We start from the raw sequence: 14,705 nt of genomic DNA, 5'->3' as shown, positions 1-14,705 counted from the left end.
TTGATCCTACTTCATGTTCTGGCTTTGTGGGAGCCTAGCCAGTTTGGATGTTCACCTTCCTAGACCAGGATGGAGAAGGGAGGACTTTGGACTTTTCACAGGGCAGGGAACCCTGACTGCTCTTCAGACTGGAGAAGGAGGGGGAGAGGAGTAGGGGGAGGGGGAGAGAAGTAGGAGGTGGGGGAGGGAAATGGGAGGCTGGGAGGAGGCAGAAATTTTTTTCTTCAATTAAAAAAAACCAAATAAAATAAAACTGTTTGGAGAATAAACAAGGAGGAATTCTTCAGCATGTGAACTCAGGACTTCATGAGGGACCACTGAGAATCTCCCTCCCGATAAAGCCATGTGAGTTAAGTCTTTATTCCCGTGCCTCCACGCTGGTCCAGAAAAAGATAGTTTATGTTGGGGTCTGGTCCAGAGAAATAATTTATGGTCCAGGCTAGCACCGGACCCCAACATAATGGCGCCAGACATGGGGACAAGAACTAGAGGGACCGGGATGTGTCGAGATGGGGGAAGGACAAAGTCCACGAACAAAGAAAGAGACATCTTGATTGAGGGGGCCATGATGGGGCTAGCAAGAAACCTAGCACTAGAGAAATTCTTAGGAATCCACAAGGATGACCCCAGCTAAGACCTAAGCAATGGTAGAGAGGGTGCCCGAACTGGTTTTGCCTTATAATCAGATCTGCATCCAGCAGACTGAAGGAAGCAGATGAGAGAACCACAGTGGAGCATTAGGCTGAGCTCACAAAGTCCAGTAGAAGGGAGGGAGGAGAGAGAAGTGAAGCAAAGAGGTAAAGACCATGATGGGGATATCAACTGAAACAGCTTGCCTGAGCTAATACCAGTCTTCCTACTCCGGCCTGACGGCAAGGGAACCAGCAACAGACCAAACTAAGCACTCTGAATGTGGGTGACAGTTGTAGGATTGGGGCAGACTGTGAGGCCACTGGCAGTGAGACTGGAATTTATTCCTACTTGTTCTGGCTTTTTGAAACCCATTCTCCTTAAAAAGGATACCTTGTTCAGTCTAGACAAAGTGTGTAGGGTCTTGGCCCTGTCTCAAGGCAATGTTTTGACTCCCCATGGGAAGCCTTATCCTCTCTGAAGAGTGGATAGGAGGTGGGATGGGGGGTGGGGAGGAAGGCGGAGGGAGCAGAAGGAGTAAAGGGAATGGGAAATGGATTTGGCAGGTAAAATGAGAATTTTTAAAAATAAAATAAAATTTAAAAAGGTATGCAAAATTGAGGTTACATGACTGTGTAACTGGAACGCTTATTAGATGTGAATTTACTAGGAAGGCAATTTGCATTTTAAAACTAAAGAGATATTTATAAAAATGTTATGCTAATGTATTTCCTGACTAATACGCAGCTACATAATCTTACTACACCAATACAAATGATTTTCACAATTACAACTGCTCCGTTGGGTACCTACCAAGTGGTTGGATAGATATACAGCCTTCCAATAATTTTCCTCTACTCTGTATCCAGTATTCATTTATCTCCCTGGGTGCAACAGAGCCCGAGGTATCTTTGTGTAATGCACACACTGGACAGCATCTGTGTTTCACATACTCACATTGATGTCTTCCAAATCTAAATTATTTAGGACAATATTGTTCCTCTTCCATATGATAGGGGGTCTCAGGGCTCCCACAACGGCACAACTCAGAACAGCGCTTTGTCCCACAGTGGCTGCTGTAACGGTAATTCTCTGTTCTTCAGGCAGACTCAGCTGGATCACCTCTGCAATGAAAATGTGTCAGTGTATTAGTAAGTAGGTCATTTTCCAACATTAATTATTATAAAGTTTTTGAATGTGAGTGATTTTGGCTTTGAATTTGAATAACAGAGAAAAAAAGCTTTCAATAAAATGAAGAAAAGAGTAAATTGTTTCAAATTAAAGGTCGGAATGATATTTCAATGTGGTTGATTGACAAGCATCCTCATGAGGCAATGAACTATTAAACATGAAATGAGTATCAAAAGGAGAGTTACAATAAGCATGGCAGATTGCACCTGAAAGAGAAATAAATTATTTAACCACCAATTTGACATGTCCTGTGTCATCCTCATTGAAATAAAAATGCTGCCGCTTGTTGTCTGATGAATTTGTACTGTAGTGAGGGGAGATCATTGCTGGGCAGCTTCAGACGACAGTTGCAGAGCTACATGGGCAAATTGCGTCATTAAGTTGGAACATATAAATTGACTCTGAGAAAATGGACTTATTTGGGAAGTTGTAACGGGAGAGGAAAAGTGAAAACGTGCTCCAATTTTCACCAACCTTATAGTAATGAAGTTGCATTATGTCTGTTCTCACCGAGGGCTGGCACAGCAAACATTTTCCGGCTTTGGAATTTTACACTTAAACTTTTCTCTTATCTAGTACTTATATCTGTCCATGATTATGCAGTCATGAACACATGTTGGAAAGGTGAATGTGGCTTTTCTTTTCTCAGTCAGTCCTTACCATCTAAGAATTACCATTCATTCCCTGATGAGTCATCATTAGGATAACTGAAACAGTGTTTCCCATTTCTGCATCCATCTGGATATGCCCTGTGGCTCCTGCTTATTGTTTAGACTCTTATTCTGATGACACACTATGTTTGAATATTACCTCTTAAAGTGCTATATATCACAATTGACTGTGTGGGTTTACAGACTGTTTATGGGATTGAGTGACCCTCATTATGTCTTCTAATTTGAACCTGAGTAGTAACAACTTCTCCCTAGACACCTCTAATTCAAGGCTTAGGTTTTCTTGTACCTCTTCGACTAACCTTATCTCTCTAGAAGGAAAAAAAATAGAGTTTCATATGGCATAACCATTCAACAGATAGATGTTTGGACTTTGCTTTGACCATCAGTGCAAGGCATATGCTTGCCTTGGAAGACTGGCACTGACAGAGGCCTGTGCTCCCTTAAGCACACTCAGGTTCTAATATTAAGTGATTTGTGTGAAGACAGTACTGTCCCACAAACCACTAACTGGGGAAGTCAGAAATAGACTAGACCCCTATTCTCTTATACAGTATCTTGTCTCCAAGACAGGAAGAATTGTTATTTAGGTTATTACTGTTTTTCATTATCCAAGAAGTAGACAAGATAGTCTTTAAACCAAAACCCCTATTACAGAGAGCTCCAGTCCAATATCCTATTTTGTAAATTACATAAGAAAAATCTAAAAAATAGACAACAATTACCTTGCTGAGTCATTCGTATAGACAGTTTACTTTTTCTCAATAACGTTGACTGATACTTGCTTTTATTTTCTGATGCTTCCTGAATAATAAAGAGTTCAGAGGATATTTCCATCTGTTTTAGTTGATATATAGGCTGCCCTATGTATACATGTGTATATTTATAACCATATGTATAAACACACCTATATACATGTGCCCCTATGGTGAAATTCACATATACATATAAATAGGCACAAATAAGTGTTATTACGTTGATTGGAAATAGAATACTTTGAAATCTTCAGAGACCTCTGTTTATACAAAGTTTAAAAAATTAAAAAGAGGAAAAGTATAAACATAATACATACAAATATCATTAAGACTATTAATAATTTTCTATGTTTATTCCTGAAGTATAGCATCTAAGCTCCTCTTTAAATAATAAAAAGGATAATAGAATCTCTAATCTTAATAGAATCATACTACTATTGGATACTTCATTACCTAGAATTTAATTGCTATTAGGATACCATGAAAACCTTTTCATCAACTCTTTCATGAGGAATTGGTATGCCATTTGAGGTAGTTGTGATATATTATATTTTAACTGAATAACATGATTCTCTATAATAAATACTGACAATGAGTTAGCCTTCCAAAATGTATTTTAAAGAGGACTTATAATTAGAAAAAAAGAATTACTATTCAGGCAATAATAATATATACAGAAAACTTTTTCCTCCACAGTTTTACTTTAATTTATTTTAGAAACTTTTAAACTATTAACTGAAGTTATTCATTATTAACTAAAATTATGAAATAATTATTTAGTTATTAAATAAAGTTATTTTGAAAAATTATTTAGAATTTTGAATATCCCTAGCTACATTAAAGAAATTTTATCCACAAAAGGAATCATTTTTATTGAAACTGATGCAAATCAGATCAACAGGGTCTTCCTTAGACATAGTGAGCTGCAGTCCTTTGATCTAGGTCATATGTCCATCTTTAGTCTTTTTCATGTGATTCATTTTCCAACATTAACAGTTAAGTATTTTTATTTTTAACTTGCAATAAGAACACTTTAGTGCACGCCTTTAATCCCAGCACTTGGGAGGCAGAGGTAGGCGGATCTCTGTGAGTTCGAGACCGGCCTGGTCTACAAGAGCTAGTTCCAGGACAGGCTCCAAAACCACAGAGAAACCCTGTCTCGAAAAATCAAAAAAAAGAGAACACTTTAGTGGTGAATGATGTGCTTATACAAAAGGTAAAATGTATAATTGTCATATCCTATTATAGTATGTATGAATGAAGCTATCATTCAAGTCATTCAATTTAAAACTCTTTAAAATGTATCAGAATAAGGAGTGTTCAGTGTGTGGGGGGGCCGATGCTCAAGAGTATTTTAGTACTTGGAATTGTAAACAAAACAAAGATTCAAAGAGAAACATAATATTTTATCTCTATGTGCTTGAATCCATAAGGATGATGGCATTCTTTGTTTTCTACCATTCTGTCCAGAGTCGGCCTTTGATAGTGATGTGCAGAACATTGCTTGCAGCAATAACAGCAGTCATCTTAGCTCTGTCCCTAAGCATTTGCTGTAGTGATAAAACATTTGAATAAAATGAGCTGTAAGACAAAGCATGTGCAACATGTTGTTCAGAATCCTGTGGCCTTTTATGGTGACATGTTTCTGTGAGGACCAGGCTTGGGCAGCTAAGGTAAGAGGAACAAGTTTAATTACTTCTTGAGCTCCACATGAGCCTGCTTAAAACAACAACAACAACCCTTCCCCACCCAAAAAAAGCCAACCCAGCAAACAAACAAACAAACAAAAAAACCCACAAAAATATTCTTGTTAAAGGGAAACTTAAGTGGAATACACATAAGAATGTTTTGAGAAATTTGTGCATTTTATTGACTCATGAATGTCTCATTTTTTTGACAGCTTTCTTTAGTAGGCAAGGAAAGAATTTAACGCTCTGATGATGCTGTTTCTAACCTCATATTCTGAAGATTTGAAGACATGCCACTTCTACTGTAGATCTTTTTATTTTTGTTTGATAATCTAGCAATACAAAATCATGTAAATTAGTAGCTTACTGTGGGTTACTATGTACTTTTTCTTATCTTCATGACTAGAATTATGAGAATTATAAAAATGTATTTTCAGGCTGAGGAGATACTTGTCATTCAATCAAGAAAACATCCAAAGGAAATGGTACACAAGATGACCTATGCTTGTAATACCAGAACTGAAAATGGAGACAGGAGGGCTTCTTGCTGTTGGCTAGTCCTCCATATTTCAGTAAGACAGGAATAAGACAAATGGCTTATGAGGAAATACACTTGATCTTGCCCTCTGTGCAAATTATGTGCACACATGTATTTAGGTACACATGCATGCACATGCTCACACACACACACACACACAAATACTTTCTCATCTTTCCTATTTTACTAAAGGGTACTTTTCTCATTCAATATATACTGATATAATGATTACAGATTCTCATCACCCTACTCTTCTCAGTTTCTTTCTACGTCCTCTCCCATCAGAATCCACTCCCTTTCTATCTCTCATTAGAGAAAAAAAGAAATGTTTCTATTTTACAGTAGCTACATATAGACTCTACTGTATATATAACTTAGTGTACAGTAGTCTCACAATATTAATATCCTGGATATACATATAATTTTTATTACAATGAAGTATAAATTAGTTAATCCAGTGATATATCTAATAACATATTCTTCTCCCTCCTTACTTTAGCAAAAGACACCTGAAACAAATACTAATAACATAGAGAGTAGGAAACATATCAAAAAAGAAATTAAATGTGCTAGATGAAATTAATTGGTAATTCTCATAGTGAGAGTGCTATGATGACTCAATAGCCTGATTCTAAATAACTGTGAAATTTAAATAATTTTTTTAAATCAAGAAATAAAGTAATAACAAAGTAAATACTAGTCTGGCTTAGATAGACAAAGGTATGAACTAATTAATTACAGTAGAGTGTATAAAATTGTAGACTAAATGTATATAAAATTTTTATACATATGTTGCTTTATAAATCAAAAAATAATGAAACAAAAGAGTAAGTCAAAATTAATTATTTTGCCTAAGACAGACTGTATCTCATAGCTTTATGCATTCACATCAATGGAACAAATAAACTATGATAAAAAGAAAGTGTATATGTGAATGAGTTTTTGCACACAGAGGCTAGGAAAATGTATGTGCTCTCCTGGGGCTGAAGTTGTAGGCCAGTACCATTCACTTGGTGCTAAGAACAAAACTTCATGTCATCTGGAAGATCAAAAAACTGATGGTAACCTCTCAGCCATTGCCACTCCCTGCCCCGCCCCACCCGGAAACAATTTAGTCTTAAAGACCTGCCTACCCTGTGTCCCAGGTGGGGAGTGCTGTCACTCACAGCAATATTGCATCTGGAGCCATATTTCTATTTAATTGATATCTACAGAGCCAAATAGAGATAGAGAGTAAAGAGGAAAGGTTATAAAAAAGGAAGCTTACAGCACAGAAGGGATAAACATTGGAGAAAAGGTGAGGCTAAAGAGAATGAGTGCATGTCAAATCCTGAAACTACAGCCGACAACATAGTAGAGAAAATGAGGCAAGCACAATATTTGAAATTGAGTTTTCTGTCAATGTAAAAAAAATGCCATTGAGTGAACTGAATAAGCTGCTTTGATCTCAGGCAATGATAACAGAAACTAAAGGAGTCACGTCCATAAAGTTAACAGTAAAATTAAAGAAAATAAGACCAAGAATTCTATTAATATGTTAATTCTATTAATTATATAAAGTGCCTATTCAATAGTAAGATGAACAGGATAACTTAGAAACAAAATTAGAAACATGACAAGAGAATAATTCTTTTACAGTGATGATACAGATTAAATTCCATGTCAGCATTTTTATTCATATCTAAATTGAGAACAAAATAAATACATTTTTCCAGAAAAAGAAATGAAAAGCAAATGAAGGGAAGAAAGAGGTGTTAAGGGAGGGGGTAAGAAAAAAAAAGAGAAGGGAGAGGAAAAGCAGGAGAGATGGAGGGAGGGAGGAATGAGGGAGAAAGAAGAAAGAAAGTAATGGAAGGTAGGAGTAGTTGAGAGATCTGGTGAAGAAGAGAGGGAGGGAGGAAGGCAGGATGAAGGAAAGAGGGGTAATGGGAGAAGAGAAGGAAGGACTGAGGGAGCTGCAGAGAAACTGAGTCATGACCAAAGTCAGCAGAGCTGTCTGCCATTGGACCCTGAAGCTGTTCCTCCTGCAGATTATAAATGATTATAGCTTGGAAGCTCAAGCTTGCAAAAAACAAGAGGTCATAAATTTAAGAGGGAGATTGGAATTGTGGTGGACTGATAGTAAGAAGGGGAAAATGTTGGAAATAAACTATACAACTATAAAATAATATTAATTTTATTATTTTTATCAATTTTAATAATTAAAATACTTTAATAAAAAACTATGAGAAGGATTATAACCAAACTCTCATACTTAAAATGTCATGCTTTTGAGCACTTTTATAATCTTGGCTAAGGAAGAGATTTCTTAAGTAAACCACAGAAGTCTAAATTTTATTCTGTTTATTAAATCATTTAAAGACACTATTAAGAGACCAAATCCACAAGTCACTGAGCAGATGTACTGCTCAAAAATATAACAAAATCTCACTGCAAATTGAATAATGATCTCCTACAGATGATTGCAAGCTGTTAATATTCAATAGGCCTGACAAAAGATTTGAACAAATGTTCATGAATCACTTTAAGATACAATGCTCACAATACTCTGAATAAAGGTAGTGCTTAGCAGTCCATGAAATCAAGGGAAGAAATGCTCAGCCAAGAGCCTACCAGACTGGCTTGTAGTTAAGATCAGCAATAACAATGGTTGAGAAGTATATGGAGATATGCCAACTTTAAATAACTTAAACATGAGTGCAATTCATCTCTACACTGTCTTTCTCACTCAGAGATGAACTCAAGGCAAACATGTCTATATAGGCATGCTTCCCCAAACAAGTCAACCTCATGTTTTAGAGATGCTTTGAGTTATGGAACTGAACAGAAAATTTCAGGTCATATGGTGGCTTAGCATAAATGCAATGCATACACACTTATATATTAAAATATCCACATATACAAAGTCCATTTTGAAAAGTATAAATTCTACTGACAAGGAAGATGGAGAATAGCATGAAAAATATTATCACCTGGGCAACATGGTATTGTTGTGACCTCAGTTTTATTTCTAATGAATTTAGGGGCTTTCAGCAGATTGATGTCTGCTTCTCTAAGTTCCCTATTTTAAAAATAGACACTGTATCTAAACTTTTAAGATCATGTTAAAATTAAATATGATTGTGAAATGCTTATCAAGGTAAATTTTTGGGCCTGATATCCAAATGAATTACAGAGAGTGAAGCTGTCATTACTAATAAAAATCAGTTGATACATATATGGGTTTAGATGGGCACTAGTTCATCATGTATATGAATATATTATTTGACATTCAAAAGTAACATAATTTAACATAAATTAATAAATCACAAGTACAACACTCAGCCTCAGACCACAGGCTTCAGAAGCTTCTTTTTGATGGTCATCTTTAGAGCTAGGTACTCTAGGGATTATTCTAAAATGTACATACCTTTGCAAAACACATTCAATATCATGATGATCTGTATTCTACAGTAAAAGAGCCTTGTAAAATAACAGAACACTGAAACAGCCAGCCATCTTTTCCCCATGTGATTTATTTCAAAACAACATATTGAAGAAATTTGATAATACATTCTAATAATTTGTGGAATATTAAACTTGTAATGTTTCACACGTAAGGTGGTCTGAATCTGACATGGACCTGTAGGCTCATGAGCTGTTAGCACTGTTTGAAGAACTTTGGGAGTCTTCGGAATGGTGCTTAACTGGAGCAGATCACTGGGGGAAGCTTTTCAAAAACTGTATTGCTCAAGCATCTCTTTCTCTTGGTCAGTCAACAAGATGTGATGATCCACCTACTACTCACAGATACAGACTCTGCCACTCCTACTGGTATTTTCCCACACAATGGAATACTAACAATAGCAATGGAAGAATCTCTCAGACCCTTCCTTCTGTTGACCAAGGTTTCTGTCCCACCCAGTCCTGTAACCATTCGTCCCAAAGAAATCCACAGATGTCTACTACATTAATTGTAAACTGGCTGGCTTATTTAGCTCAGGCTTCTTATTAACTCTTATTACTTACATCAGCCCATAATTCCTGTCTGTGTTAGCCACGAGGCTTGGTACATTTTATCAGCAAGACATTTTCATCTTGCTTCCTTTGCAACTGGGTGACAACTGCAAACTGAGTTTTCCTCTTCCCAGAATTCTCCTGTTCTCATTGCCCTGCCTGTAGTTCCTACCTTGTCACCCGACCTATGCTTCCTGCCTGGCTACTGGCTAATCAGCATTTTATTATAATAATACAAGTGACAGGATACAAGATCATTGTCCTACAGATCCTTTTCTTTTGCTTCTGTCAGTATTTGGTCAGGACAATGAAAATAGTGACACAGTATGTTTTACAATTTTTACTCTCATTCAAATGGAATTCATATGCATCCCGGAGCTCTGTGAACCCCATAATATAGTGGAATCTACTTTAGCAGATTGTAACTAGAAGCTGCACTGATTCACAATGAGAAAAATCTAGCATCCATTTGGGAAACAATTTCTGTAAAGGGAGTGCAAGCAGTTCATTCACACCCACTTCAAAACTGCTTAGTGCCCCTGTGCTGTGTTAGGAATTGTTGCAGGCACAAGGAAAGAATTTGATTCTCTGTGTGTTCATTCCTGAAATTCACTTTCCTTCTTTCTTTGCTTTCTTTATGTTTCTCTTTCTCTTTCTCTCTTTCTCTCCCTCCCTCTTTTTTTCTCCTTTACTCTCTCTTTGTTTTTAATTACAGGCAAGCAGAGATGTAATTTCTACTCTGTTTCTTTCATGTGGTGAGACAACATTTTCTTATATCAAGTTATGCAATGCCTTTTATATTGTTGTCTAATTAAAAGACTTCTGTTACGAGATTGCTATCTGCCTAGTGGCTCACTTCAATACTGAGAAACTAGACATGAGATCAGAGCATTGGCTTTCATAGGCAGCCAATCTATTTAAGAGTTTATAGAAAATTGATGTGAAGGCCCTGGAAACCAAGAGCAGCCTACTCATTTCTGGCCCTTCCTCCCTGTATCCAAAGATGGGCCTCAGCGATGCAAATGATGAAATAGAATTAACACTTCAACCAGAATAAATTAGGCTATTGAGGGTTGACTGAGCTAATCAAAGTGCCAAGTTTATACTGGAGCATCACATCCTTTACTGACAGTGGGAAAGCATCGTGATTAGTCACAAGCATTGGCAGTGACTCTGGGAATCTCCTTGGGATACACAGACCCAAGGCTTCAAAGGGTTGATGAACAGAAACTCAGTAAAGGGACTGGATGATTCCCAGGTGGTAAAACCGATCTACTGTTGACCTGATCTTTCAACACTAGGATCTGAGATCTTTCTTTTTCACTTTCAAGGGTCTTATGAAAGGGTACATGTGACAAATTCTAGGCTCTCTGCAAACTCTTTTTCTATGTACATGACTGCATGTGTGCAGCCATAACATTTATTTAGGCACACTGCAGAAGGATTGAGGGTTTTTTTTAATTATTAAAAATTCTTTTTTTTTTTTTTTGTTTTTTAGTGGCTTTTTCATTTCAGCAAATATTCCAACTATGGTTGGTAAAGACCAATTCTGGCCTAGGAAGCTGTTTTCCTGCCCTACAATCCACTCTGGATTTCTTTCTCATCTGTGACTGCTTTGAGCTAAAGGAGCAACAGATAAACATATGCAAAGCCAAGAGTAAGTACTCTCTGGAGCAGACGCAGCCCATTTAGTGAACAGTTCCTATTCATCTGTATTTATTTAAATAGAATCCCTTCGATTCTGACCATTCTTTATGACTGAAACATTACACCGAGCTACCTAGAGAGTACAAGAAGATTATGCATATGCATGTGTGGGTGAATTCACAAACCACACTTCCCAGCCACCAGGCAGCAGCCGCTACACAGCATGGACAGCTGCTGCACCTCTCACCACTCAGCGAATAAGAAAGGAGAGTTTGCCACTTGGCAATGCTTGCCCAGCATTCACATCTTTTCTATGTCTGATGTACGGGACAATGATCCTTTCTTCTCTCTTCTTGATACCCTGTCACAATACTATTTTTCAGGCAACATTCTCAACCCAACAGAAAAAGAAATGTTAATTATTCCGTGCAGATCATTCATACTACTAATCTGAGACTGGGAACGTGGATGGGTCTGCTGAAGAGTATTCACATGCTAATAGGGCTCATTTTAATTTAAGTATACGCTTACCCACCAAAGTTTCAACAGAATACTTCTAAAGGAAAAACCTCCTCACTTTCTGGGGCCACTTGCTAGAACTCAGAAGGATCACGATCTGAATAAGATGTCCTCAGTAAACTCCAGGCCTGCAGACAGTTTCATTCCTAATTCTAGGCCTCAGCTAACACCTAGGACATTTTTACTTTAGAAAACATGCCACTGTCAACCTTTGAGACAACTTTGAGATCGAAGGATCTTATCTTTTGACACTTTTATTATTGTTATTTGGTATTAATTAACTAAATTATTTGAAGCTGTTTCAATCTATTCCAGGGTTTCACATACACCAAACAAGTACTGTACAACAGAGCAACATCACTGGCTCTGGATAGTTTTGTCATCCTGGGATATTTTTCTCAGGTGATCCGGTGGCATTCTGTGAAATTCAATCACAGAGGGCAATGGTGCATTTTCTACATTGGATGGCAGCAGTCCTTCCCCAGTGATCATCCAACAGCAATGAATGGCAAACAAAAGTGACTCGATAAGCTCATTGGTCTCCCCTCAAGTACAGTTCCCCAAGAGCACTCGCACACTCGCCAACCACAGCAGGAAGTACCCCGGAAGCCTTTTAGTGTAGCACAGTCTGCTGTCCTGATGACCATAGTTCGTGGTCATCTCACCACAGCATCCTATGGTTTATTTCATCTGCTGGGCCTCTTCTATTGGCAGTAAGTAAATATGTTCTGTTTCTCAAAACTTACCAATTTTTTTCTCAGTTTCTTCACTCATTCTACTTGTGCTTCAGAGGAAGTTTACAATGAACCCAAGAGAAACCAGGAACATTCATCTATGTCCCATAACTCTAGAAAGGCCCAGGACACAGAGAAATACATATGTCCACAGTTATTTTTACCTTTATAGGCTGGCAATAATTTCCACAAAATAAGGACAGTTTTTATGTCAGGGGTTTATGTACATTTTTGTCTATATACACACAGGGGTAGAGGCCATTAGTATTTATAGACACTCATTTCAGAAGTACACATGACTTTAAATATATCTATATAGATGTCTCACAACACCTTAGTAATGTCTAGAAGAAATAACTAGTGAATACTTAATTTAATCTTTGAAATATAAACATACTGTAAAAAAATTCAGATATGGAAACAGAGAGATGGCTCAGTGGGTAAAACTCTTCACCACTGAGGCAGAGCAACCAGAGTTCAGTCCCAGGAACTAGACATCTGGCCTCTATGCTATGAAATATGTTACTCGAGCTCATGCATCATGTACACGTATGTACGTACATGTACACTAAACATAAATATTTTTAGCAGTTTAAAAATGTAGATGGAACTATATCTCACGACGTAGTAGTTCCCCTTTAGAAATTTCATCAATCTAAACAAATATTTTATCTTTGAATTTGTTATGAAAATGTCATCATGTTCACTAAAAACAAATCAACTAATAATTTCTGTAATTGTTATTTGACTAATTCTGAAAATAAGAATCTAATAAATGGAGGGCAAAACATTTCTCCAGTGTTTCATTATTATCAATTTAATAAAAATCTAACTCATATGTTGGCCATTGATTTGTATTAAATAGTTACCAGGAACATGGTACAACTATCAGTGAACCCTTGTGGCCCTCATGAGCATGAAACATTGTGAGTCACACAGCTGCATAGAAATATTTTATATTATCCATTTTCTTTTATATCAAAATTTTCACTTTTAGAAACAGGGATTAACTGTATTACCACTGAAGCATGAAATTGGATGTATTAATTCCTGAGAAGTAAAATTATTAGCATTCAAATTCTATAATAAGTTGTAACTTTCTGTTATACAATCAGATATAGCTTGTTGCTTAAAAATGTAAATGAGTTTTAAAAAAACATATCTCAAAATGCAAACTGAAAATCTTTCTCTAAGTTATTCTAATGAGATGCCATCTTATAGAAAACCTTTAAAAGTTGTTATTCGATATGTATATAAATGATAAATGTGAATGGACTTGGTGAAAGTTACTGCTTAAATGGATGTACTTGGTTTACATTTTATGATTATATATTATGGCTTATGAGGTACACCCTTGCTGTGTGGCACATTATCTGTATCAGCAGTGGGGAATGATATAATTGCAACCAGCTAGCCACTTTAAGCAAGTGAAAACTGCCTTTTTGCATGACTCTGAATTTTAATTCTGAGAGGTTAATTATATGTTCTTGCTTTCTTTGCCTAGAATTTGGAGCTGTATTAAAGATATCTTGTTGGAATAGGTTAATAATGAAGTCTCAAAAGCAATACATGGGTGGAAGTTTTTAATTCGGTCAATTAGCAAACAAACACCATCATTCTAACTAGTCCCAACATTATTGCATGATCTGTTTGTTGTTTAAAATAGACAGAATTCTCTGTTTCAGAAAGTACGAAAAATATGTCACATTTAAAAGCATACAGAATTTGAGACAAAACTTGCTTTTCTTTGAACAGATCAGTGTTGTTATAAAATATTTATAGATGTGTCGTTCTTGTTACAGATAATAATTATTTTTAATATTAAATACTTTTTAGCAAAACAGATCAAGATAGAACTATCATAGAATTATTGTAATTGGTTTGTTGGTTAATTAAAATAGTAATATTTTCACTCTAAATCAACTTAATGCCTAACTCCCTTCTCTTCACAAAATATTTGATTATTGAAAATTACTTCAAAATTACCTCAACACAGAAGATTTGTATAAAACCAACATATACGGTTTGATAATAAAATTAGAGATGTTCCTTGAACTACAGAAGATATGTGTTTGTTTGTTTGTTTGTTTGTTTGTTTGTTTTATGAGACAGGGTTTCTCTGTGGCTTTGGAGCCAGTCTTGAAACTAGCTCTTGAAGATATTTCTTTAAGAAATGTGCAAACTAATATAAACTTTATTTAGTATATATTATCAAGTGAATAAAGTATGAAATATTGGAACTTGTTGCCGGGCGATGGTGGCGCACGCCTTTAATCCCAGCACTCGGGAGGCAGAGGCAGGCGGATCTCTGTGAGTTCGAGACCAGCCTGGTCTAC

General features: G+C 36.4%; 1 protein-coding gene across 1 annotated transcript in view; it reads right to left on the bottom strand.

Annotated features, from left to right (window-relative positions):
• The window catches only part of Fstl5 (follistatin like 5), a 398,938-nt gene that overhangs the window by 160,061 nt on the left and 224,172 nt on the right, over window positions 1-14,705 (bottom strand). The window contains exon 7 of the mRNA XM_005344117.3: window positions 1,588-1,754. Within this exon, the coding sequence (XP_005344174.1) occupies window positions 1,588-1,754 (167 nt within the window). The remainder of the gene's footprint in view (window positions 1-1,587; window positions 1,755-14,705) is intronic.

Source organism: Microtus ochrogaster, chromosome 1 (assembly GCF_000317375.1).
Source record: "Microtus ochrogaster isolate Prairie Vole_2 chromosome 1, MicOch1.0, whole genome shotgun sequence".
NCBI lineage: Eukaryota > Metazoa > Chordata > Mammalia > Rodentia > Cricetidae > Microtus > Microtus ochrogaster.
Note: the sequence above shows the minus strand (reverse complement) of the source record. Positions and strands in the feature narration are given on the sequence as shown.